This window comes from Rattus norvegicus, chromosome X (assembly GCF_036323735.1).
Source record: "Rattus norvegicus strain BN/NHsdMcwi chromosome X, GRCr8, whole genome shotgun sequence".
Taxonomy (NCBI): Eukaryota; Metazoa; Chordata; class Mammalia; order Rodentia; family Muridae; genus Rattus; species Rattus norvegicus.
Window position 1 is genome coordinate 96,939,183 of NC_086039.1, and position 23,641 is coordinate 96,962,823.

At 34.0% G+C, this 23,641-nt stretch overlaps 1 protein-coding gene across 6 annotated transcripts in view; it reads left to right on the forward strand.

Annotated features, from left to right (window-relative positions):
• Positions 1-23,641, forward strand: part of Diaph2 (diaphanous-related formin 2) — an 827,546-nt gene that overhangs the window by 238,648 nt on the left and 565,257 nt on the right. For all 6 annotated transcript variants that reach the window (XM_039100253.2, XM_063280011.1, XM_063280012.1 and 3 more), the window contains 6 exons: positions 1,941-2,057; positions 4,828-4,946; positions 6,296-6,360; positions 9,420-9,524; positions 15,171-15,464; positions 16,245-16,359. In XM_039100253.2, coding sequence (XP_038956181.1) covers positions 1,941-2,057; positions 4,828-4,946; positions 6,296-6,360; positions 9,420-9,524; positions 15,171-15,464; positions 16,245-16,359 — 815 coding nt within the window. The remainder of the gene's footprint in view (positions 1-1,940; positions 2,058-4,827; positions 4,947-6,295; positions 6,361-9,419; positions 9,525-15,170; positions 15,465-16,244; positions 16,360-23,641) is intronic.

Sequence of the window (23,641 nt, forward strand, 5' to 3'; positions counted from 1 at the left end):
CCCTCCCCCCAACAATCACGTTCACTGGGGTTTCAGTCGTAGCAGGACCAAGGACTTCCCCTTCCACTGGTCCTCTTACTAGGATATTCATTGTACCTATGAGGTCAGAGTCCAGGGTCAGTCCATGTATAGTCTTTAGGTAGTGGCTTAGTCCCTGGAAGCTCTGGTTGCTTGGCATTGTTGTTCATATGGGGTCTCGAGCCCCTTCAAGCTCTTCCAGTTCTTTCTCTGATTCCTTCAACGGGGGTCCTATTCTCAGTTCAGTGGTTTGCTGCTGGCATTCGCCTCTGTATTTGCTGTATTCTGGCTGTGTCTCTCAGGAGAGATCTACATCCGACTCCTGTCGGCCTGCACTTCTTTGCTTCATCCATCTTATCTAATTGGGTGGCTGTATATGTATGGGCCACATGTGGGGCAGGCTCTGAAGGGGTGTTCCTTCAGTCTCTGTTTTAATCTTTGCCTCTCTATTCCCTGCCAATGGTATTCTTGTTCCCCCTTTTAAAGAAGGAGTGAAGCATTCACATTTTGATCCTCCGTCTTGAGTTTCATGTGTTCTACGCATCTAGGATAATTCAGGCATTTGGGCTAATAGCCACTTATCAATGAGTGCATACCATGTGTGTTTTTCTGTGATTGGGTTACCTCACTCAGGATGATATTTTCCAGTTCCATCCATTTGCCTATGAATTTCACAAAGTCATTGTTTTTGATAGCTAAGTAATATTCCATTGTGTAGATGTACCACATTTTCTGTATCCATTCCTCTGTAGAAGGGTATCTGGGTTCTTTCCAGCTTCTGGCTATTATAAATAAGGCTGCGATGAACATAGTGGAGCACATGTCTTTTTATATGTTGTGGCATCTTGTGGGTATATGCCCAAGAGAGGTATAGTTGGGTCCTCAGGCAGTTCAATGTCCAATTTTCTGAGGAACCTCCAGACTGATTTCCAGAATGGTTGTACCAGTCTGCAATCCCACCAACAATGGAGGGGTGTTCCTCTTTCTCCGCATCCTCGCCAGTATCTGCTGTCACCTGAGCTTTTGATCTTAGCCATTCTGACTGGTGTGAGGTGGAATCTCAGGGTCATTTTGATTTGTATTTCTCTGATCACTAAGGACTTTGTACATTTCTTTAAGTGCTTCTCAGCCTTTTGAGATTCCTCTATTGTGAATTCTCTGTTTAGTTCCCTAGAGCATTGTTTGATTGGGTTGTTTTGTTTCTTTGTGGTTAGCTTCTTGAGTTATTTATACATTTTGGATGTTAGTCCTCTATTGCATGTGGAGTTAGTGAAGACTTTTTCCCAATCTGTTGGTTGCCAATTTGTCCTATTGATTATGTCCTTTGCCTTACAGAAGCTTTCCAATTTCATGAGGTTCCATTTATCAATTCTTGATCCTAGAGCCTGAGACAACTTGAGTTTTGTTTAAGAAATTTCTGGTTTTCTTATATTCTTTTTAGAAAAATAAATATGAGAACAAATAATTTTAGGCTTATTTTATTTGGATATTTAGAATAAAACTTGTTTTGTGATCTTTGATAGCTGAGTGATTATTTGACATTTCTTTTATCGGATAATAAATATAAAATAGCAGTTTCTCTATTGGAACCAGAGACAGATCAAGGGAAAACTTCTTTCATTGATGGCTTTCGCATTTGAATGGCCCCAGCTATTATCTGAAGTTGACAGTATAATGAATGATTGATTATTGAATGTGTTGACACCCAAGGGGTCTTGGAAATTTTCTTTTGTCTTCTTTCTCTAATGACAGGATTAATTTTTTTTTTGCTCTGGATGTTTAAATGCTATACCATGAAATTGAAGCATTATTAACAATAATAGAAACCAAGTGACACTTTTGATTTTTAAAAATTAGCCACTTCAGTCATAAATGTACTATTCATCAAGATTCTTTGCTGTTTTCCTTCACTCACTTTCTACTGATATGAATGAAGTCTTCCATCTTCTTTATAATATGCTGAAAGACACTGCTGCTGAAGGTTACTTATTATCCATTCTGCAACATTTTCTGCTCATCAGAAATGATTACTATATCAGGTAAGATTCATATCTGAGAGGACTACATGTACAACTTGAATTGGATATCAAAAGAAAGTTAACAAAGTAGTGGGTCCAAGGAAATATATGCATTTTATGTACATAAAATATAAAGGATTTACTACTTTAGGCAACATTTTAAAAAAGAATTCATTTATTTTAATTGGGCCAGAAAAGATAGCTGCATACAAGTGTGATGCACCCCAGCAAACAGAATTTAAGCAGAAATTAACCTGTCATATATTATTAAGTCTGTAATGAATTTTTCTGCTTGATACTGGCAACCCAATGAAAACATTGGAACTGCAAGAATTTTTTTTTTAATTTTTGTCTATTTTAACACGTAAGCTTTTATCATTTCTTTTTATAGTGTTCAGTAAGGCTTCTCAGTATGTTCTCTTGTATATATTCCTAACTTCTTACAGCATTGGTCACAACGATTGCCTTTGTTTCATTGGTTCGTTTGTATTATTGTCTTAACCTTGTCTTCCATCCTTGATAATTATTCCTTGGCTCAGTTTCTTTTACTGATTTTGTTCTATAGTGTAGGGTTATTATTATTGTTATTATTATTATTACTATTATCATTATTATTATTGATATCATTCATAAGTAACACTCTGACACCTTTCCTACATTTTAGTTGTTTTGATATTTCTGTTTTTGAAGAAATTGTGAGTTTAATGAAAATGAGATAAACACTTGTTTATCAACCTTTAAAAAATGTAATACCTTTAAATTTAGGAAATATTATTGTATATATTTTAGTTTTTGTCAAAGAAAATGAATATGATAATAACCAAGTTTTGAGTTTTATAATAGATTCTGTCTATATATTAAACCTAGAAACTTTAAAAATAACAGGTTTATGAGTAGACTGAAATTATCTATAAGCTCATGACCATGGTCTTAATGTTAATGACAGTGCAAGCTATTCATAATTGCTTTATACTATTATTATGGCTACTGGGTTCTTTGAATTCTCACAACTTGCTGTAATAATTTAAAAAGGACTGCTACCAGAATAGTATTGGCAATAAAATTTGACAATTCTAAAATACCATATTGGATTTTTTTGCTTCAGGCTTATACAATGATTTGATCTTCATTATGATGTCGCGGAGACAGAAAAATGTTTAAAGAACTAATCCATACCTTCTAAAAATCACTATAAGTAGTAATACATCATAATGGAGATACAGTGGTCATACTTATTCAGGTTTCTGGTAATATGATTGGTGAAGAATTATGTATTTCCTGGAAATGTTAATGAACCACAAATGATTCATACATGACATATTTTGAAAAAAAATTGTTTGTGTCTGTGTGTAGTCTGTATGGCAGTAGGTTTTTGTGTGTAAGTATGTTTGTCTACAGTATGTGTTTAGATATGTTCTTGTGAATGCAGACAGAGGCAAGGGGTCAAATTGGTTATTATGCTCTACATTTTCTGTGAAATTATCTTGTGAAAATGTCTTTCTCACTGAAACTGGAGGAATGCTGATAAGTTCCTCTAGTCTTCCTGTCAACACCGCAGGCAGATCTGGGTTTACAGATGTGCATCATCACCATCCCTGGCTTTTTACATCCTCCTCATTTGCACCCTATTCTATACAGCTAGTACTCTAATTCACTGAGCTATTGCTGTAGCCCATACAATCTTTTCCTCCTTATAATATTCTTGGGTGGAGGTATACCATGTACTTTTATTTCACCTATTAGATGAAAGGAAGTGTTCTGTTGTTCTTAGTTATTCACAGAGTGAAGTTAAGACTAATATATCCCGGGCTCTGATGATGGTGTTTGAAAGCCTAAAGGCACAATGCACAATGCATATTTCTTTTCATTCTTAATCTTAGTAACAGCCATTAAATACACGGAAGATTAATTAGAGTCTGTTTTATATATTTTCAAGTTTTTAGTACTTTGACAAGCTATATTTAGAGATGTTTATATCATAATTTGTGTTACATAATATCTCTCTGAAGTGCTGTTGAATTTATTAGCACATGACGATTTGTCTTCTGCAAATTTTAATGCAAAATGTCCCTTATTTTTATTTTTCCAGTCAGTGGTCATTTTTAAAGCCAAAATTACCTTGGGAGATTACAGAAAAATGGTGTGTTTTAAAACCTTTGACACATCACACAAATTGCAACTGTAGCTATGCATATTAAATGCATATGATTTTATAAAACAGATATTTTTTAGAAATATTCTGCTTACATAGGTCTTCATATTAGTCTTTAAAAGAAATGACTCAGCCCAGTTTTATAAGCTCGTGTGACTGTCCTGAGTAAATGTTCTGCACTGAATTCAAGACATTGCTTGCTACCCAAGGCCAAGAAACATATTTTTTTTTTGAAAAGGACAACTTGTAGCTGTTTATAACTGTTTCTGTGCTCATAGATTTAGTATTAAGGAATCACTTAACTTTCATTAACTTTAGCAACAATACCTTAAATAGATAGATAAGGTGGATAAGTATTTTCGAACACAAGCTTCAATCCCTGCAAACTAGAATATTAAGTCTGTACATACTTTCAATCAATTACATCACACTCAATTTGGCCCCCTAATGTTAAGAGTGCCTTTAAGCCTTAGTCATATTTTCTGTCCAAAGAAGTGTAAATATTAGTGGAATTATTTCCTTCTTGGCGCTAGTGGAAAAAAAAAAAACCTGAGTTCTTTTTGCATTCTGAATTCCTTCATAAGAAAATTGATTGATGCAAGTAGAAAAACGTTCTCAAATATTTTCTCCTTTGTACAGGCCACAGTATTATAAAATAATTGAGGAGTGTGTTTCACAGATAGTGCTGCACTGCAGTGGCATGGATCCAGACTTCAAGTACAGGCAACGCATAGACTTTGATTTCACTCATCTCATAGGTATGGGTTATGCTCTTCGCTGTCATTCATGTCTCACGCCTTCTGCCTCCTGAGCACTTTTTTACTGGATATTTTATGTATTTACATTTCAAATATTATTCCCAATGGAGGAGTTAGAAAAAGGAGAGGGAGCTGAAGGAGTTTGCAACCTCATAGACAACCGGACACCCTAGAGCTCCCAGGAACTAAACCACCAACCAAAGGGTACATATGGAGGAAACCATGACTCCAGCTGCATATGTAGCTTTTTGGGCATCAGTGAGAGGAGAGACCCTTGGTCCTATGAAGGCTTGATGCCCCAGAGTAGGGGAATGCCAGGGCAGGGAGGCAGGAGTGGGTGGGTGGGTGAGGGAGCACCCTCACAGAAGTGGAGGAGGGAGGATGGGATAGAGGGTTCATGGAGGGGTTAACATTTGAAATGTAAATAAATAAAATATCTAATAAAAAGAAAAAGTAATAATTCTTAAAAATTCTTATATGTTTAGTTATATATTTAGTTATTTTAGCTTAGTTTTCCCTCACTAGGTTCTTTTTCTGAAATGTAATATAAGTAGCACCACATAGCACATATTCTCTGTGTTTGTGTTTTTACATGAAGAATAATTTTGAGATTCATTTCTGTTTTTTTCATGTCTTGATTTTTATCCGTTGATATTGTGAAATAGTATTCATGTAAGAATATAATATAATTCATGTTTCTTGGTGGTCAGTTGCATTCTCCCAGAGTTCAACTGTTGCAATAAAGCTGTTCTGTATCATTTGTATAGAACTGCAACTCCGACATAAGTTTCAATTTCCTTTGGAGAAATATTGGGTTAATGTAGAAACATTAGACTCAAAATGTGTTTTTCATCATGTTTATTAACTAGATTCTTACAATTGTAAGTTTTTTCTTTTTGTACACGATGCATTTTGTTTCAGATCAGAAGTTAAGTAAAATATTTTACTGGAAAACTTAAACTGATGAATGTCTCTGCACTTTCCTCCCCCAGCTTTTTAGCAGATCATTTTGAAATTTTATTATCTTAAACATGGAGTTTTTTACCACCTCTGTCAACAAAATAATGTGTATTTTTTAAAAGAATTATGTAGTGTTAAAAGTTGAATTATAATTGAAGACTTTCAGTGCAGTGATAATTTCATCAAAAAATATTTTGGATGGTTGAGTATTTTTGCTTTAACCCTAAAGAAAGAAATCATGATAGGATATGTACATTATAGTATATATTAATGTGACTTTAATAATAATAATAATTCATGTGAAAAATACAGAATCATATACTGGCAGCCATAATTAGCTGAAGATTCCATGTCATATATTTCTTATCATTTTTGATTCTCCTGAATAGATGCTTGTGTAAACAAGGCAAAAGTTGAAGAAAGTGAGCAAAAAGCAATGGAATTTTCAAAGAAGGTAAGACGTATAAAGAAGTCATCCGGATTTTTAAAACATGTCACTTTATAACTTGTCCTTTCAATTTTGTAGTACTTTATACTACTAGATTCAAACATTATGCAATATTGTTTTATTTCCTAATAAGGTTAGTTAGTTTCTATTCCCTCTTCATCAACCTGATTCATTAGTTAAGAAAAACATTAGTCACATTATACTTAATAATAAACAAAATGAAATCATCGGTCCGATAGTTTACATAGTTAAAATCAAACAACCAAAGCAAATTCCTCCATTGCTTTCCTTTAGTGTTCAGTTAATACTACACAGTTCCATGGAGATCTGGGAAAAACTTGGTGTCTTATTTGAGCTGGTGATGAAATTCGATAAATTACAATATTTTGGTAGCATGCATGTTAGTATGTGTCCCTCTTTCTTTTTGGTTTGAGATAGTATTCAAACAAAAGGCAGGGGGGAAACAGCATTCAGGCAACTGACAGGAAGGCAAGTGCATACATTTGCTCATTCCTTTAAAGTTACGACTTAGCTTTGAGGTTTCTCCATCACTTTTGCTGTAACTCTGGAAATATTAGAGTTACTTCTGGACATGTGAAGAGATATTTTTGCTTGTTCATGCCCTAGAAGAGATAATAAGCAGCTGAGTTGAATACAATGAGATTGTGTGATGCAGTCGTTGGCAAATGCATATTTTTTGTAATAGAACTTTATTAAACTTTCATTTTCAATAACATGTCTTCAATTTTCATTGAATGTCATAGAATCTCCTTAAATTTGACTAGTGGGCAAAATTGGAGCACATTGTGATAATCTATCTTTGTAATTTCTTGTCATTACACAAGTTATCCTGAAATCATAGGGAAATGTGACGATTGCTAACATTGTTAATTGCCAATATTTAGAGTGGATATGTGGCATTCACCTAGTCACTTCCTATATCCATTGTCTTCTGAGTTACATTAAACATAAAATAATTTTACTTTTTACTATGTCTCTGAACGTTTTGATATTTGTATAATATGTTTTGATAATATTTACCCCTATCCCTAGTTCTCCAAAACGTTAGACTGTGGCTATAGGATCCAATCTCAGCATTTCCACTACTTCCCTCTGACTCTAAGTAAGCTACTTCTCTTTGGACTGTGCTTTTGTCATAACTAAAAAGGGAGTCAAAGAGTAGGGAGTTGGAAAAAGACTACTTCTCCTCTTCATAATTGGGTTTGTGTTATTCCTATTCTGCATATTCACATTTAATATAATATTAAATTAAAAGCAAAAATTGTGTGCTTGTGTAAATGGTATATTTGAAAATTCCTATAGAAGAAACTAACTTTGAGAAATGATTATGATTTATCATTGAGAAAAGAGTTAGGATTATCAACTCAGGGAAATCATATTGATTGTATAAAATGTATTGAAAGAATTCTGTTTCTTTTGTTTTGTTATTTTTGTTGTTTGTTTATTTTGATTTTGGATACTGAGTTTCATTGTGTCCCCTTCTTGACCTAGAACTCAGTATGTATTCCAGGCTGGCTTTGAATGTGTATTGATCCTAATATCTCTGCTTCCTGAATGTGAGAGATTATACGTTTGCATTACTCTATCTGCCCAAGATCCACATCTACTCAGGGAAGTAGGAAAAGGAGATCACCGAAGGAGCTGTTGCTCTTACCCCTCATGTATTTATTGTGGTTTTTTAAATTTAGTTACATTAGCAAAGATTTTTACCAATCTCTGTAAGGCATTTACAAGTATGCAAGCAGATATAAATAAAACTGTAACTAAGCAGTGTTTCAGGTTTGATTTAGACACTGTCAACCAGTCTACCCAGACATGTTTTTCTTCCAACCTACCAGGATAGCATTCTATAATAATTTCCGAAGGTCATATCTTGTAGGAGGATGGATACTTATTAATAGGAAATGTGTTGCCCTATCATTTCATACACCTTAAGTACAATTCTGGGTGATAAGATATATCACTTTCAGAAACAGAAATAATATTGTTGTGATAATCTATATATAAAATGACCTGAGATCACATGCGCAATAAAAAGTAAATAAAAATTCTAGTAGCAAAACCTATACAGTATTCATTGTAAATATGTGTCTAGCTTGTGTCGCTTAGAATAATCATTGAGGTAGGACCTTGGACACAGTAAACGTACATACACCTTTTGTAGAGTTAAGATCTTTAGTACCCCATCTTTTCACTTCTCATTTTCTTTCCATCTCTCTTTTTTGTCTTTTTGATGTATGTATGTATTTATGTATTTTTTAATTATTTATTTTGGGTCCTCCCCCTTTTTTTCTCTCTCTCTCTTCTTGCCACCCCCCACTTTTGTACACTTGCTGGTATGTATTTGCTCATGCCCATCAGTTAGAGAACAATCTAGAGAATTCAGTTTACTCCTGCCATCTTATGTGATTCAAGGATCAAATTGAGGCTATGCCCCTGCACTTCTACACTCAGAACCATCCTTCCTCACCTCATTTTCCTCTCCAGTTGTTTAAAGAGGGTTTTGTTAGCCATCAGATAGAGAATAGGACATCAGTGTATATCACTGTACTGTCAGAGATTGTGCTTTACTGCTTTTGGGTCCTAAGCAATGGAGATTGTGACAGCAGTAATCTCCCAGTCCAATTTGTGTCAATATACATACTTCTTATCATTGTGAAAACCCAACCTTTTTAAAGACTAAATATGCTTAGAAGTTGTAAATACCTTTCATATTTTCCTGTTGCACACTATACCTAAACTTAAAAGAATGGTGGCAAATCTTCAATAAACATTATTAATTCTACGATTCAATTTCCTATAGCAATCTACTTTCCATTTCACGTGAAGAGAGACTTCATAGTCCATTCTTTTTTTCCTGTTTTTTAAAAGGAGAATTATACATATGTGGATGCTTAATTGTCAGAAGAATAATAAAATACATTTCTACGTATCTCTCTAAAGTCAGGAAAGAAAAAATGGTTCTACATATTTACTACATAATGTTTAAATCTTTCTCCAACACATACTAGTTAGTAACTATGCGTTTATGGTGGTCATTGCAGTTTGATGAAGAATTCACAGCTCGTCAGGAGGCTCAAGCAGAGATTCAGAAAAGAGATGAAAAAATCAAAGAACTGGAATCAGAAATCCAGCAACTTCAAGCCCAGGTAATGAAACAAAATGTAGACTTGACGTCACAATGATTTTGGTGGAGAAAGTTAGCTTGTTAGTCAGAAGAAAACAGACCTTGGGGTTGTTCTTCACAATTTTGCATTTTAGTTGAAATAAGTACAGATTTGATTTTTCCAGGACAGTAAATCATTTTAATGTTTGGAAATAAATAAGGCTTCATTTGCTCAAACTGCCCTGAATATTTTTACTAGAATACATTATACAAGCCAAACTGTTTGTGACATGAAATTTTCATGATGATGTGAAAAATTGTGTGCATAGTATTTTCCTTCAAAAAGAATATAGAAATGCTCATGAATTTTAATTATCCAAAAAACTTCTTGAGATCTTTAAATCAAGACTATCTTCAATTCAGAACCAAGACACTTTATTTCTACCTGCATTCCCTTGCACACAAACAAAGATACCTCTTAATTAAGATGTCTATACTTTAGAATTACATATACCCTCAACTTCTGTTGTGGCTTAAAAGAATAATATGAAATTTAAGATGCTGCCTCTAAATATTTAATGTCTAGTACGTGGTTGTTGATTGATTTCATCTCTTTCTAATAGTATGCTTACCAGTTACTTCCAAAATCCCTGGTAGGCTGCAAAGTGTGCATGGTAGTGCCCTTTTTACCCACAGCCCATATATCATTTATGTACACTATTTCAGTCTTTGTTTTCCTTTCTGTATTATGCTACTCCTGTCTGAAAACTAGATTTCTCTCATTGTTTCATTCCCTACTGGCGAGATATCTGTGTTCTCTCTGCCCTTGGCAGTTTTCTCTGCTTTGTACTCTTAGCCCAAGCGTCTGACTCAGTTTCCTATGTTCATACAGCACCTTTTAGTAGGCGTCAAAGCTTTTGAGTCTACCTTACACTTCCAGCTGTCCCCATAGGCAACTCTTTTGTATTGAAATCAAATTCAATGTTTTCGATCTCTTCTCTTTTCTTATACCAGCTCAGTCCCCATTTTTGTTTGTTTTAAAATTTACCACTATTTTCTTAATAAAAAAGTTTGAATTTTTCTCTTGCCTGACCTTTTCTGGACAAAAGACCTTAGTTCTTGTTTTATCTAAATTCTTTCAGTGACTTTTTCACCTCTTCATCAAACCATACAGCTTTTATGTCTACTTCCATTACATTTTGCCTGAGCTATTATTAATTGTCTCCTTTTTTTTTCTTCCTGCCTATAGTCCTTTCTTCCTCAAATTCTTGTTTTATGTCAATGGAAAATTAATCCCCATAGAACGCTGTTCAAATTATTATTATTGAAGAATTTTTTGTGTACAGTGCTTGCCTGTTGTATCTTGGATTAAACAAAATCTCCTTATCAGAAATATTAAAACCTTCTGGCAGGGGCTGCCTTATATTTTACTCCCACTGCAGCCTAGAATTTGACTGCTCTCCTAACTACAACGTCTGCTGGTGTTAAATTTCCTTTCCTTCCATTAGATCTGTAACTTACTAGCTCCATATTTTTCATTCTGCCAACTTTCTCATGTACTGGTTATAGATATTGCAATGAGTTTTCACAAAGTTTTCCATAGTCTACTTAAATTGGTTAAACAAGTTCTCAGAGATTTGCAAAATGTGATAGCCTATTAGATAGTGTGAGATATCCTACACTGAAGAAACCTTTCTAGCTCACGACCTTCATTGACTCATTGGACCATAGTATCCTTTGCTGCTTTTATTTTTATATTTGAGACAGAGACTCATTTTGTAGCTCTGGTTAGCCTGCAACTTTGTGTGTAGTACAGGCTGGCCTTGCACTCACAGAAAGCTATCTGAATGCATCTCCTGAATGCGAATATTAAAGGGATGTATTACCTTGCTTGCCTAAGTACAATACTTTCTGTGGTTATTTTGTGTCTGTTAGAATAGCCAGTTTATGCTATCACTCATCTCATCTTGATGAAGCTTTTCTTTCTTTCTCCTTCTTCCTTTTCTTCTCCTCCTCCTCCTCTTCTTCCTCTTCCTCCTCCTCCTCTTTTTCTTGAGTTACCCTCTTACTCTACAACACAGGCTGGTGTGAAACTTTCTGTGTAGCCCATATTGTGCTATTATTCCCTACAAGCAGTAGCAACTGTTGTACTGCATTAAACTCCAGTCTGATTGTTTGACTCCTAATTATTAAATGAAGAAAGAAGTAACTAATATGATTTGATTCTGAGAGGCTTCAGTTTTGTAAAGCATATATTTACTTGGGTTCAAACCTTTTGCACTTGTACTGTTTTTAAAGATCTTTTGTATAGTACCTCCAGTCTTAACGACTTTAAGGAATTTGTGGTTGTGATTGTACAAATCACTGACATCTAATAGAAGAAAATATTGACTGCTGTTTAAAATGTCTATTGAATATTTACATTTCCTTTCTGCATTAATGTAAAGATTGTATATTTCTCGTATTTGAACCAAACTTTATTATACAAAATACGTGTCAAATAATGTACAGAATTCTAAAATTGAATTTTTCTAATAATTTAATTAATCTTACATAAGAGTAAAAGTCAGTCATTTACACATTTGTGCAATTCCTCCTGATTTCTGGAAAGGATTTCATTCCAAGAGTAATAAGCCATTTTTGAGTATAAAAATATATGTACATGTATTTATATATGTGAACATATAATCATGAATATTTATACATATGAGTAAAGTTTGATCAATACTAGTTACCATTATATAGGACACATTTTTGTAATCATATCTAAGTATAAATTAAATTTTAAAGCATTTTATAAATAAAATTGTTATAATAGTTCTTTATTCTAAAAGATACTTTATAATTTAACTGGGATAGGAAGTTGTTCAAGTAGGAATTTTATATTAGCCAAGATAGAAAGATTTCTTCCTGCTGAAAATACATTCACCATACCATGAAATTAAAAAAATTAATTAATGAAAGGCAATATTTTTGTCTACTAATTGGTGATAGTTTCTTTGAAATATTTTTGTGTTCATTTTATAAAGAGAACAGTCGTAATCAGTGATGTTTTACAGTTTAATTAATCCTTAAAATCTAATGTGGGATGTAGTGTTATCCTCTTGTAATCAATTGCCATTAGTGAACAAGCCTGAGGTTACTTTCAGACAGTAAAAAGAAGTTATTCTCCACTTATGAACCATGTATATGAATTAATTCTCATGGTAAATGATACTTTCATTATGAGAGTAGAACAGAAAGAAGAGAACCACATTCAAATATATATCCTCTTGTTTTTTTGTTTGTTTGTTTTTTGTTTTTTTTTTTTGCTTTTCAAAACTTTCATGTTGTCTATTGATTAAATAAAAAACAATAAAATGTAATCAAAATTTGGATTTAGCAGTCAAGCCCCCAAAACATCTTCATCAATAACTACTAAATTCAAAGTTCCTTTAAGTTGGAAACACACAGCTTCAGGGAAAGTTCATAGTTTTCTATCATATCCTCTGTTTTTTCTTTCGTCTTAGTTATTCTACTTATTTACATTTCATTTTTTAAATTTTGTATTTACTTTTACACTCTAGATTTTATTCCCCTCCCAATCCACCCTCCAAATGTTCCACATCCCATGCCACCTCAGCTTTCACCTACACCCTCCGCCTCACAAGGATGTCCTCACTCCCCACCCCACCAGAACTCTAATCTCCCTGGGGCCTCCAGTCTCTTGAGGGTTAGGTGCATCTTCTTTAACTGATCCCAGACCCAGGAGTCCTCTGCTGTATATGTGTTGGGGGCCTTATCTCAGCTGGTGATGCTGCCTGGTTGGTGATCCAGTGTCTGAGAGATCTCTGGAGTCCAGGTCAGTTGAAGCTGCTGGTCCTTCTACATGGTTGCCCTCCTCTTCAGCTTCCTCCAGCTTTTCCCTAATTCAACAGAGGGGTCAGAAACTTCTGTTCTTTGGTTGGGTGCACATATCTGCATCTGACTCTTTCAGCTGCTTTTTGGGTCTTTTGGAGGGCAGTCATGATAGGTCCCTTTTTGTGAACGCCCCATAGCCTCAGTAATAGTGTCAGGCCTTGGGGCCTCCCCTTGAGCTGGATCCTACTTTGGTCCTGTCCTTGGACCTCCTTTTCCTCAGGCGCTTCTCCATTTCTATCCCTGAATTTCCTACAGAGAAGATAAATTAGGAGTCAGAGTTTTGACTTGTGGGATAGCAACCCCATCCCTCACTTGATGCCCTCCCTGTCTTTCTGCTGGAGGTGGGTTCAAAAAGTTCCCTCTATCCTCTTTAGGGAGTTTCATCTAGCCCCCACCCAATCTCGAGTCCTGAGAGTCTCACTTCCCAGGTCTCTTGTACATTCTGGAAGGTCCTCCCAACCTCCTTCCTCCCAAGATTGCCTGTTTCCATTCTTTCTGCTGACCATCAAGGCTTCAGTCCTTTTCCTCTACCCAATACCAGATCATGTTCCCCTCTCCCCCCACTCCCATCCCCTTTTCCTCTCCTGTCCCTCCCTTCCCTCTTGTGGTTGCTTTCTTGACTGAGGGGTTCTTACTTGGGCCCTTCAGCTTGTTGATTTTTTTTTGTGTTCTGTGGACTGTACCCTTTTTTTTTTTTTTTTGGCTAATATCCACTTATTGGTGAGAACATACTCTGCATGTCCCTTTGAGTCTGAGTTATCTCACTGAAGATGACATTTCAAATGCTGTCTGCCTTCCCTTGTTTCCCATATGCAAATCCTCCACCTAATCCCCCCTCCCCTTTGCCTCTAAGAGGGTGCTTCCCCACCCACCCACCCACTGGAAGGCCTGAAGGAGCTGAAGGGAATTGCAACCCCATAAGAACAACAAAATCAGTTGATGGACTCCCAGTAGCTCCCTGGAACTAAAGCACCAACCAAAGAGTACACCTGGAGGGAACCATGGCTCCTGCTGCATATGTAGCAGAGGATTGCATTATCTGAAACCTTCTTGTTTTACACTGTGGTGTTTCTGATAGATATCTGTCTGGTGTCCTGGATTATCTTTTTGTCCATCTGTTCATTTGTTTGTTTGTTTTATTTATTAATTTTTTTATTTATTTACTGGGCTGAGGATCAAACCTAAGGCTTCCCCCTGTAATGCAAGAACTCTAGTAAATGAGCTATATTCTCAGCCTTCATTTCAGGTTTTTGCACTAATTTTCCTCATCATAAGCATTGTGGTAAAGATATCATCAAATGTCCTATTTACATTATAAGGTTGTAATAAGGACAGAAGGACTGATAGATGTAAAATGTTGATATACTTATATTGGTATGCAAATGGATGATATTTAGTATTAATCATTAGTATTTGAAGACATCTGATTTACTGGTCCTGTGGAATACTTTCCCAATGGATTTGAGTTCATGACCTTGTGATACTTTGTTCAAATTTTAATCATCTGGGCTAACAGTTCCAAGCCATATGCTATTTGGTTTTATTTATAGTGAAAGGTATTGCTTCCTTATATTAGACCCCCCCCCAAATCATAGAAACTGCAAACTTTTCTTCTATTGATATATTAGTAGAAATAGTCATTATATGAATTACACAGTGTGTATCAAAAATCTCAATTATAGGTTCTGATAAATCTGGATAATCTGGAAATCTTAAAAAAATAAATCAAAAGTATATGTATACTTTGTGTTTTATTTTCTTTTGAGCATTTACCTTGTTTCTGTTTTAGGGACCTGGATCTGCATTTCCAGGGCCACCTCCACCACCTCCACTACCAGGTGCAGGGCCATGCCCACCACCTCCTCCACCACCACCCCCACTCCCAGGAGTAGGTCCTCCTCCACCACCACCATTGCCTGGTACTGCACCACCACCACCACCTTTGTTTGGAGCACCTCTTCTACCACCACCCCCTGGAGGAATCACTCCTTCCCTACCAGGACCAGTTGAGCTACCATATGGAATGAAGCAGAAAAAACTGTATAACCCCGAGGTATCCATGAAAAGGATCAACTGGTCCAAGGTAAAATTATAAATCGAGAACCCTTTTTGTTTTTTCTGTGAGTGATAAATGTGTGTGAAAAATGGATTTCTGTGAGTCCGCATCAGGTAGTATAAAGATGGTTTTTACTGGCATTATTGCTTTCCCCTGTGGGTTTTACCACCTTACCTTCATCTTGAAATGGGTGACCTACATAATTTACCATATACTTAGAATTATACTAGATACAAAGGAAAATCATATTGGAAATATTTTAAATAGAAAATGAAATGAAAATAATGTCACAAGTACTATTACTTTCACAACATAATGGTTTGTTAATATCATGTTGTCTGGTAGTTTTGACCTTCCAGAATGTTAAAGTTTTTTTTTTCTTGTCATTTTATACTTTAATATTGTGGGAAGGAAGGGACCCAAATAAATGGGCGGATAAGATGGTTTGGGGAAGAGTAAATGGAAGCAATGTACATGTATTAAAATTACACAATAAAATCCAATACTTTGTATATCAAATGCTTTTTAAAAACTAGTTATAAGTATAATATATATAGGTTGGAGAGTTATATACTGTACTATTTTGAGGATGTTTTCAGTAGACATTTTCATATGTATTTTACTCTTTGCTGTTGGGTAGCTTTTCAGTATAGCAACAAATCGGAAACGTTCTTCTGAACATTTAAGAGTGTAATTTTATATATTTGAAATTGATTTAGTGGAGAGGTAAACAAATGCATGTAATTGGTCTAAAAATCAAATAGGAATTCACAACATAAATACTTACCAGTGTTATTTTTGTGTTAGATTGAGCCTAGAGACTTATCTGAAAACTGTGTTTGGCTAAAACTTAAAGAAGAGAAGTATGAGAATCCAGATCTTTTTGCAAAATTGGCCTTGACATTTCCTTCCCAGATGAAAGGTACCTTTTTATTTTTTTTACACATTATTAATTCTTGTGTCTAGTGTACTAAAATTCATTTCTCTGGTAAAATGTGCTAAGGAATTATGAATGCATTGTTTTCTCACAGTAAACAAGGTCAACCATCAATATATTCATGTTTTAGCTATAGTTTACTCTGTTACCAAAAAATTTTTTTATTTGAATGTTGCATAAATAATATTATTTAACTTAAAGTATTAATTTTCCCATTATTTATTTTATATTTATGATATACCTAATAAAATTGCCATTTTGCTGAGAAACAAGAGATTAATTTGTAGATTTCTCATGTGACACAAATTTGTATCATGGAACACTAATACCTCTGAACTATATGAATGATATTGGACTAAGACTAGTGTGGTAGGTCTTACACTTTATGTATTTTTAATTATGCATCAACCTTATTTCCCAGGGAATTTCCTAGTTTTTGTTATAAGAATATGTTCTGATTTAATGTCCAAATCTGATTGTCAGAAAATTTTGTTGTGGACTTAACCATAGCATTTCTTCTTTAAGAACAAACCTTTAATGTCTTAGATATGTCTTGCATGCCAGTCAGTTAAGTCTCACAATATGTCATTGTGCTCTTTTGCATTTTATTTGACTTTATTAATTTTAGTAGTTATTGCAGAAGTTATAGAGCAAGGGGGTCTGTGTTGATTACAGTGTTCGGAAAACCTTCGACATTGAAACAATTGTTATTACCTTTACTTCTTTTCTTGTTTGCTCTGGTAATCTTCCCATGTAAAATTTTTCCTTTAGTACCACATATTCATACCTATAATAAAGTATCCACATAGTGGTTTGTTTTAAGATGTATATAGGAAACAAACATATTTCTGGTTTAAACTTGTATCTTATCCCCAAGATATTATTTTAATAACAAAATTAAAAAGGTGAAAACCTTCTGATGTTATATATTTTGGATAATTAGATCCTCAATCTGTATTTTTTTCTCTAAAACCTTTGCCCATGTTGTAGATGAAAATATTGAATGTTTAGGCATATAACTTTTTCCTTTGGTAAGGTACTGAGAAAGAAATTACTCTGTATCCTAGGCTAGTATGCAGACCAAAAATGGCCTTGGGTTCATGGAAACATTTTAGCTTCCAGATTTCAAGCATGAGATGCCATACTTGCTTACTTTTTCTATTTAAAATTATGTTGAACACCTTTTCTTCTGTTCACAGGCCATTTTAAATATTGTTTCTTGATTTTCACACTTTGCTTCTTTGAATATTTTCATGTGGAACACTTGCGGTTTGGCTTTTCTGTGAAGTGTGTTTTATAAAAATTATAGTTAGCCTCATTTATACAAATGAATAAGTAAGTGTAGATACTGTATTTTGCAAATGAAGAAAGTAAGATTAGAAACAAGGATAAATTATAAGGTAGGCTGCGGAGTATGTTCAATAGTGTGTGTGTGTGTGTGTGTGTGTGTGTGTGTGTGTGTGTGTCTGTTTCCTTTTAAAATCAACCCATTATAATAGTAAGTTAGTAATGGTAGTACAAACTGCAGCCTACTTTAAAAAGGCTGTTACAAAAGAGTTGCATCTACTTTCCTCAATTGTAATAAAAGCAACTTCCGCTGAGTGAATTAACTCATCCATAATGCGAATAGACTAATGTTTAACTAGGTAGGAAAATGAAATCAGCTTTTATATATGTCACTGCCTTTCAAACTCACTGTTTGATATCTAACAGATACTTAGTAAATGTTCATTAGGTTTTCTAGTTTATCTGATGGTGGGTATATATGTGTTTTGTTGTTACTGACAATTACTACAAATGTTTGTTTGGGAAGAGAATTTACTGTCCTTCCTTGTGGTCCTTACTAGAGCTAATCAGTTATAAAAGAAGTAATTCTTAATGTTCCTGCCAAAACCTAATCAAACCAGAATGAAGATAAACAAAATTATTCAAATTATGCACTCACTGCTGTGAATGCTGCCTCTCTTATTCCCCTTAAACTTAATTCTTCAAATTTCTTTTTGGCATTACTCCTATTTTTGCTAATTTTGAGTATTTAAATATATATAAGGACAGTGGAACAATTTGGCATCATTGATTAATTTCTGAAGGGACATTTCAGGATCAGTTAAATATCATAGAACATCCTGTTCAGGGATGCAATAGACCAAACAAATTTTGGTGACCCATCACTGATGCTTTAATTAACCCTCTTAAGTATTGATTGTCTTCCTGTTGAAATTCCTAGTTGTAATTTTTTGACATTCACAGTGCCGTGATTCATAATTTGGTCAATAGATGGCAGGCTTAGTAAGAAATCAGCAGGAGGTTTTGGTTCCAGCAAACTTATGCTGTCCTACCCTGGCTCTCATGGTGTTAGGATACCACTTTCTTCTCTATTCTACTGCTCATTGCAGCTCAATCAGCACCATTCTGGAATTATCCACCAACCCATTGTTTCTAAGACCTATTTCCAAGGCCGTTAGATTCAGTGTTCCAAAACCTTTTGAGAACTACCCCCTACTGCAAGGCCTTTGGAGAGTGCCTGTCTCCATTCTCACTAAATGCACTATAAAGCATTACCAGTCTGTATTGTCAGGAGAATGTTTAAAAATTCAAAGTAGCTGAGAGTTGCTAAATAGAACCAAGCTTTAATATACCAGTTTTAATACCTATAATATTTAGGTTTGTAAATATTTAATATGTGAAAAATTCCATGAACTTATGCTTTCTGTTTGACTCAATTATTCTCAGAGTTTTAGGGAAAGTTATTTGTAATCTTCCAGTAAAAAGTAGTTTATTCCTATTTTAGGACAGGATTATCCCATTTTATTTAGTTAGTTTGTAAAATCCCTAGTATGTGCATGGGAGACAGCTGATTCTTTTCTTCTCCTTGCTGCAGAAAACTAACTCATGAGCTATTGACTGAGGTAGGGAGATTATCATATTCTGTCATGTTGGAGTAAATGTTAGAATATTGAACGTTTATTCAGAAGCTGTGGGGACACAGAATATAGCTAATGTAGAATTAGAATGAAATGAATAATACAGGGGTGGTACTATTGAACATTTCAGTATAGTTTCAATAGGGAAGGATGGAAAGAAGTCTTTCTGGATAGGGAATAGCATTAGCAAAGTATTAAAAATTTAGATGACTGAAACTTAACTGAATTTATTTGAACAAAGAACTACTCGTGAATTTTGTAACACCCGGGGTCAGAAGAGATTTATTTAAACAACAGTCTTTTGTATGCTAAGCATACACACAAAGGCAGAAATCTGGAAGTTTTTCATATGTAGACATTTGCCTTGTTTGAATATTTGGTGATCAAAGCTTGACTCTTTGTTATTGGTGCGAATTCAGCTGGTTATTACAAAACTATATATATTAATTAGGTTGAACTGGAATTTTAGAGCCAGCTTTGCGCCTCTGGTCTCCTATTAACTTAACAGTGGGGAGAAGAGAAGCGCATACTGTGCTGAGAGCACAGACAGCAGCTGCTGGTTTTGGAGTGAGGAGACTTGGTGAGAACTTCACAGTGAAGAATGTCACTTTGCTCTTTTTGCATTAATGTGGGCAGAACTACTTGCTATAAAGCTTGTCTTTAGATGTAAACATTCGCTGAAAGTAAGAGAATCCGATGAAATACAGAAATGAAAAGTGAGTTTATAAGCAGTTTTGCCAGACTTGGATAGAAATTCTTATTCCATCCCCAATTTGTTTTTATAGCATTGTTAATAACTAATAGAAAAGGTCATACCAGTCTATGAAATGTGTATAACACTACTCTTTCTAGAGGATGAATCTTCTGGGTTCAGATTCCTTTTCATTTCTGGCATGGTATTTCCAGTGGGAATCTTAATTCCTGATCCCCATTTGTTTGAATGAAGGATCTTGCAAATTCATTAGCTTGGGCAAGATACAATGATATTCTTAAATAGTGTGAATTCTTTTATCTTCTGTAAGGGTTCTCCTAGTTTTTGAATGCTGTATTTTCTTGATTGTGACATTTAAGCTCATATAGGCCATCATATTGCCATGACACAAAATGTAATTCAACATGTTTTCTATATAAGGAAATATAAACATTATATGGATATACATATTTAGGTAAACAAGAGAGCAGCTTTCGAAGTCTTTCAGACTCCTGGAGTCTTTAAGAATATATATATCTGTAACTGCTGGAATTTGTATGCTTTCTAGTTATATTTTATTCAGTTAGATGCTCTTTGGAGATATATAACCATTCAGACTTTAATGATAGTGTTCTTTTGCCTTTAAAAAACTGCAGTAATTGTAGATAATAATAATAATATTACATAAGAGTTAAAGTAATGATTGTTAATATTAACTAAAATTGAAATAATAATGAAATGTATAGCTTATAACTGCTAATTCTAATTAGAATTTCTAGGGTTCTCTAGGGGCTTTAGGAAGAACAAAGATAGTCCATGTTTGGAAGTTGTAAGCATTTTCTTTGGTTTTAATGTTGCTTGGAGGTAATATAAGAAATAAACATAAGAGGTTAATAAAACAGCTTCGTCAATAATATATTGTACAATGCTACTTTGGTTTAATAATAACTGAAAATAAGGTTTTATAAATATTTAAGAACAGATAAATTTCACTTTTAATACTTAAAATATCAGATTTTCACAGAACACATTTTAATGATGTATGTATATATACATATAAAATTATTAATTTTTCTTCTAAAATACCTTTTAAATTGAATTTTTAAACTTTGAATTTAGCTGTCTGGCCCTGAAAATATTTAATGTTGTTTTATTTCTTAACACACTTTTCTATATTTATTGAAGAAACTAAAAGACAAAAGAATGGTAAAATCTAATTTATGTCCATTTTCATAATACAGAACATTGGCTTTACAGTAATAAGCTGTCAGTCTCATCATATATACACTTTATACAATGGTGTTAATGTGTCTACAGAGTAATGGTGTCTTAAACAATTTGTTATCATAATGACACACGTTTCTTCCAGTTCTGGAGATGAGAAATTCACTGCAATTTGTAGAGGATGCTTTTAAATTATTCTCACGTGGTAGACGGACTAAGGTTTCTTTCCGGGATATTCTTTGTGAAAGAATCATCTTCCAGATGCTACATTTTTTTTTGTTCTTTTTTTCGGAGCTGGGGACCGAACCCAGGACCTTGCGCTTCCTAGGTAAGCGCTCTACCACTGAGCTAAATCCCCAGCCCCCAGATGCTATGTTTTTAATACCATCTCCTTGAGGCTTAGCTTTTACCATGTCGATTTTTGGAGAACATTATCAACATTAACATTCAGTTTCTTTTAAATCCTATCTTTATTATATATTCATATTTAGGTTCCTGTAAATTTGATTATCATTGTCATCTTAGCCCTCTTCTCCCATTCTTAACATACTAAGAGTTTTGATTTAAAATAGCATGCCCACTTTGTTTATTCTGGTATTTTTTCGCATAAGATTAGGGTTGTTAGAGACAGAGATCCTGTCTTTCTTAGAGAGATGTTGAGATAGACTACCTTCTGCATTCTACGAAAGGGGATTTTAAAATAGCTGATCTTACAGATTGCAATATAGATTTCAATACTTCTGGCATTAATTCCATCAAGACAAAGACTACAAATAATAAAGGCAATCCTTATAACAATAGCATGATGATGTAGCTTCTGATATATCTCAATAGCTGTGATTTTGTGAATCCACATTTAATTTAGTTGTCATTTCAACTCTAGATGGTTTATTGTTTTATAGGAATATGTCTTGATTTTGGAGGTAGTAAATGAGAAGAATGTGACTTTGAGCCAAGGTTTGTTTTTAATGACTTCCCTATGTTATAGCAATGAGTTTTAATGACTTTTCTGCCCTTAGTAATTTGTTCATTTTGTTGAATAGTTTAACAGAGCTCTTTTTCACACAGTTAATGATCTAGTACCACATATATTGTATTATCTTGTGAAATGTGTCATCCTATTACCCTAGCAGTAAAGGCACTTCTTCAGTGCAGGAACCAGAGGTAAAAGTAGTAAATTATTCTCTGAAGAAAATAGTTATTTTTCCTAATACTAAGGTTTATTTCTCTTTTGTAATTATTTCCATGGAATAATTCACTGATAAAATGGTGTGATGATTTTGGTTCTGTTTTTGTTTGTTTGTTTGTTTATCATTAATGGAAGAATGTAGTTTTGTGACATTATTTGCCAAATGATGGTTTATTAATACACGGGATATATACATAAGATAATGAAATTAATTTTTATTAGGAACGTTTAGAGGTAAATTCATAACATTATAGATGCTTCGTATTTCTTTATTTGCTTTTGAGATGAACTAAGCATAATAATAGGTCTTCTTTTGATAGTGTTTGTAAATGAAAAATTGTCAAACATTTTGAGGCATTATTCTAGCTATGTTTGTATTGATTAGACAAATTAAATTACATTGACTTGCATATAAATTTTAACATTTCTACACAACATTCTGTGATATGATGGAGCATTATATTTATGAAATGAATATTAGACTGTATCTTGTATAAGAAGTAGGAGCAAGCAGTTTCTGAGTTTGGCAAAGTATATGTACATTAGCACAGAGAAATTCAACCTGGCTGATGCATTGAATATACATAATACATAATAGACATAATACATAATTATGTACTAATCCATTTTTGATGCATTTAAACTTATTTCTTTTAAATACATGAATCATAAATATGAGCATAACAGTTTTCTAGTGACCTTAAATTGTCTTTAGTAGATTTTATTATTAATATCATTACTTTGAAATACTTTGTATATAAAGTAAATGTTTGGTTATATGCTCATTATGAATTATCTCAGATATTCTATGGGAAATATCACATCTAATCCAAAGTTGTAACTTTAAAATATTGTTTTGTAGATATAACAGGTTAATGCATTGCAAAGCCCCATCATGTTGAAGTCATTTTAATCTCTGCAATTATTATTATTAGGCTAATCTGATTTTGCACATAACACATTATCCTTACAATTAACAGATCAGTAGAACTCACATTTAGTGGTGGGGATGTAGTTTTATCTAACATGCGTGAGATCCTGGCTATTCTTTGAACTGAAAAATAAGAGAATATAAACAAACACATGCACACACACACAGACACACACACACACACACACACACACAAACACACACGCACACATAAATATTTCCATTTATTTTTCAAAATATCAGGAATCCAAATTTTGAGCTTCATGATATCATACAATGTCATGAGACACCTTTCCATGCTGAATCTA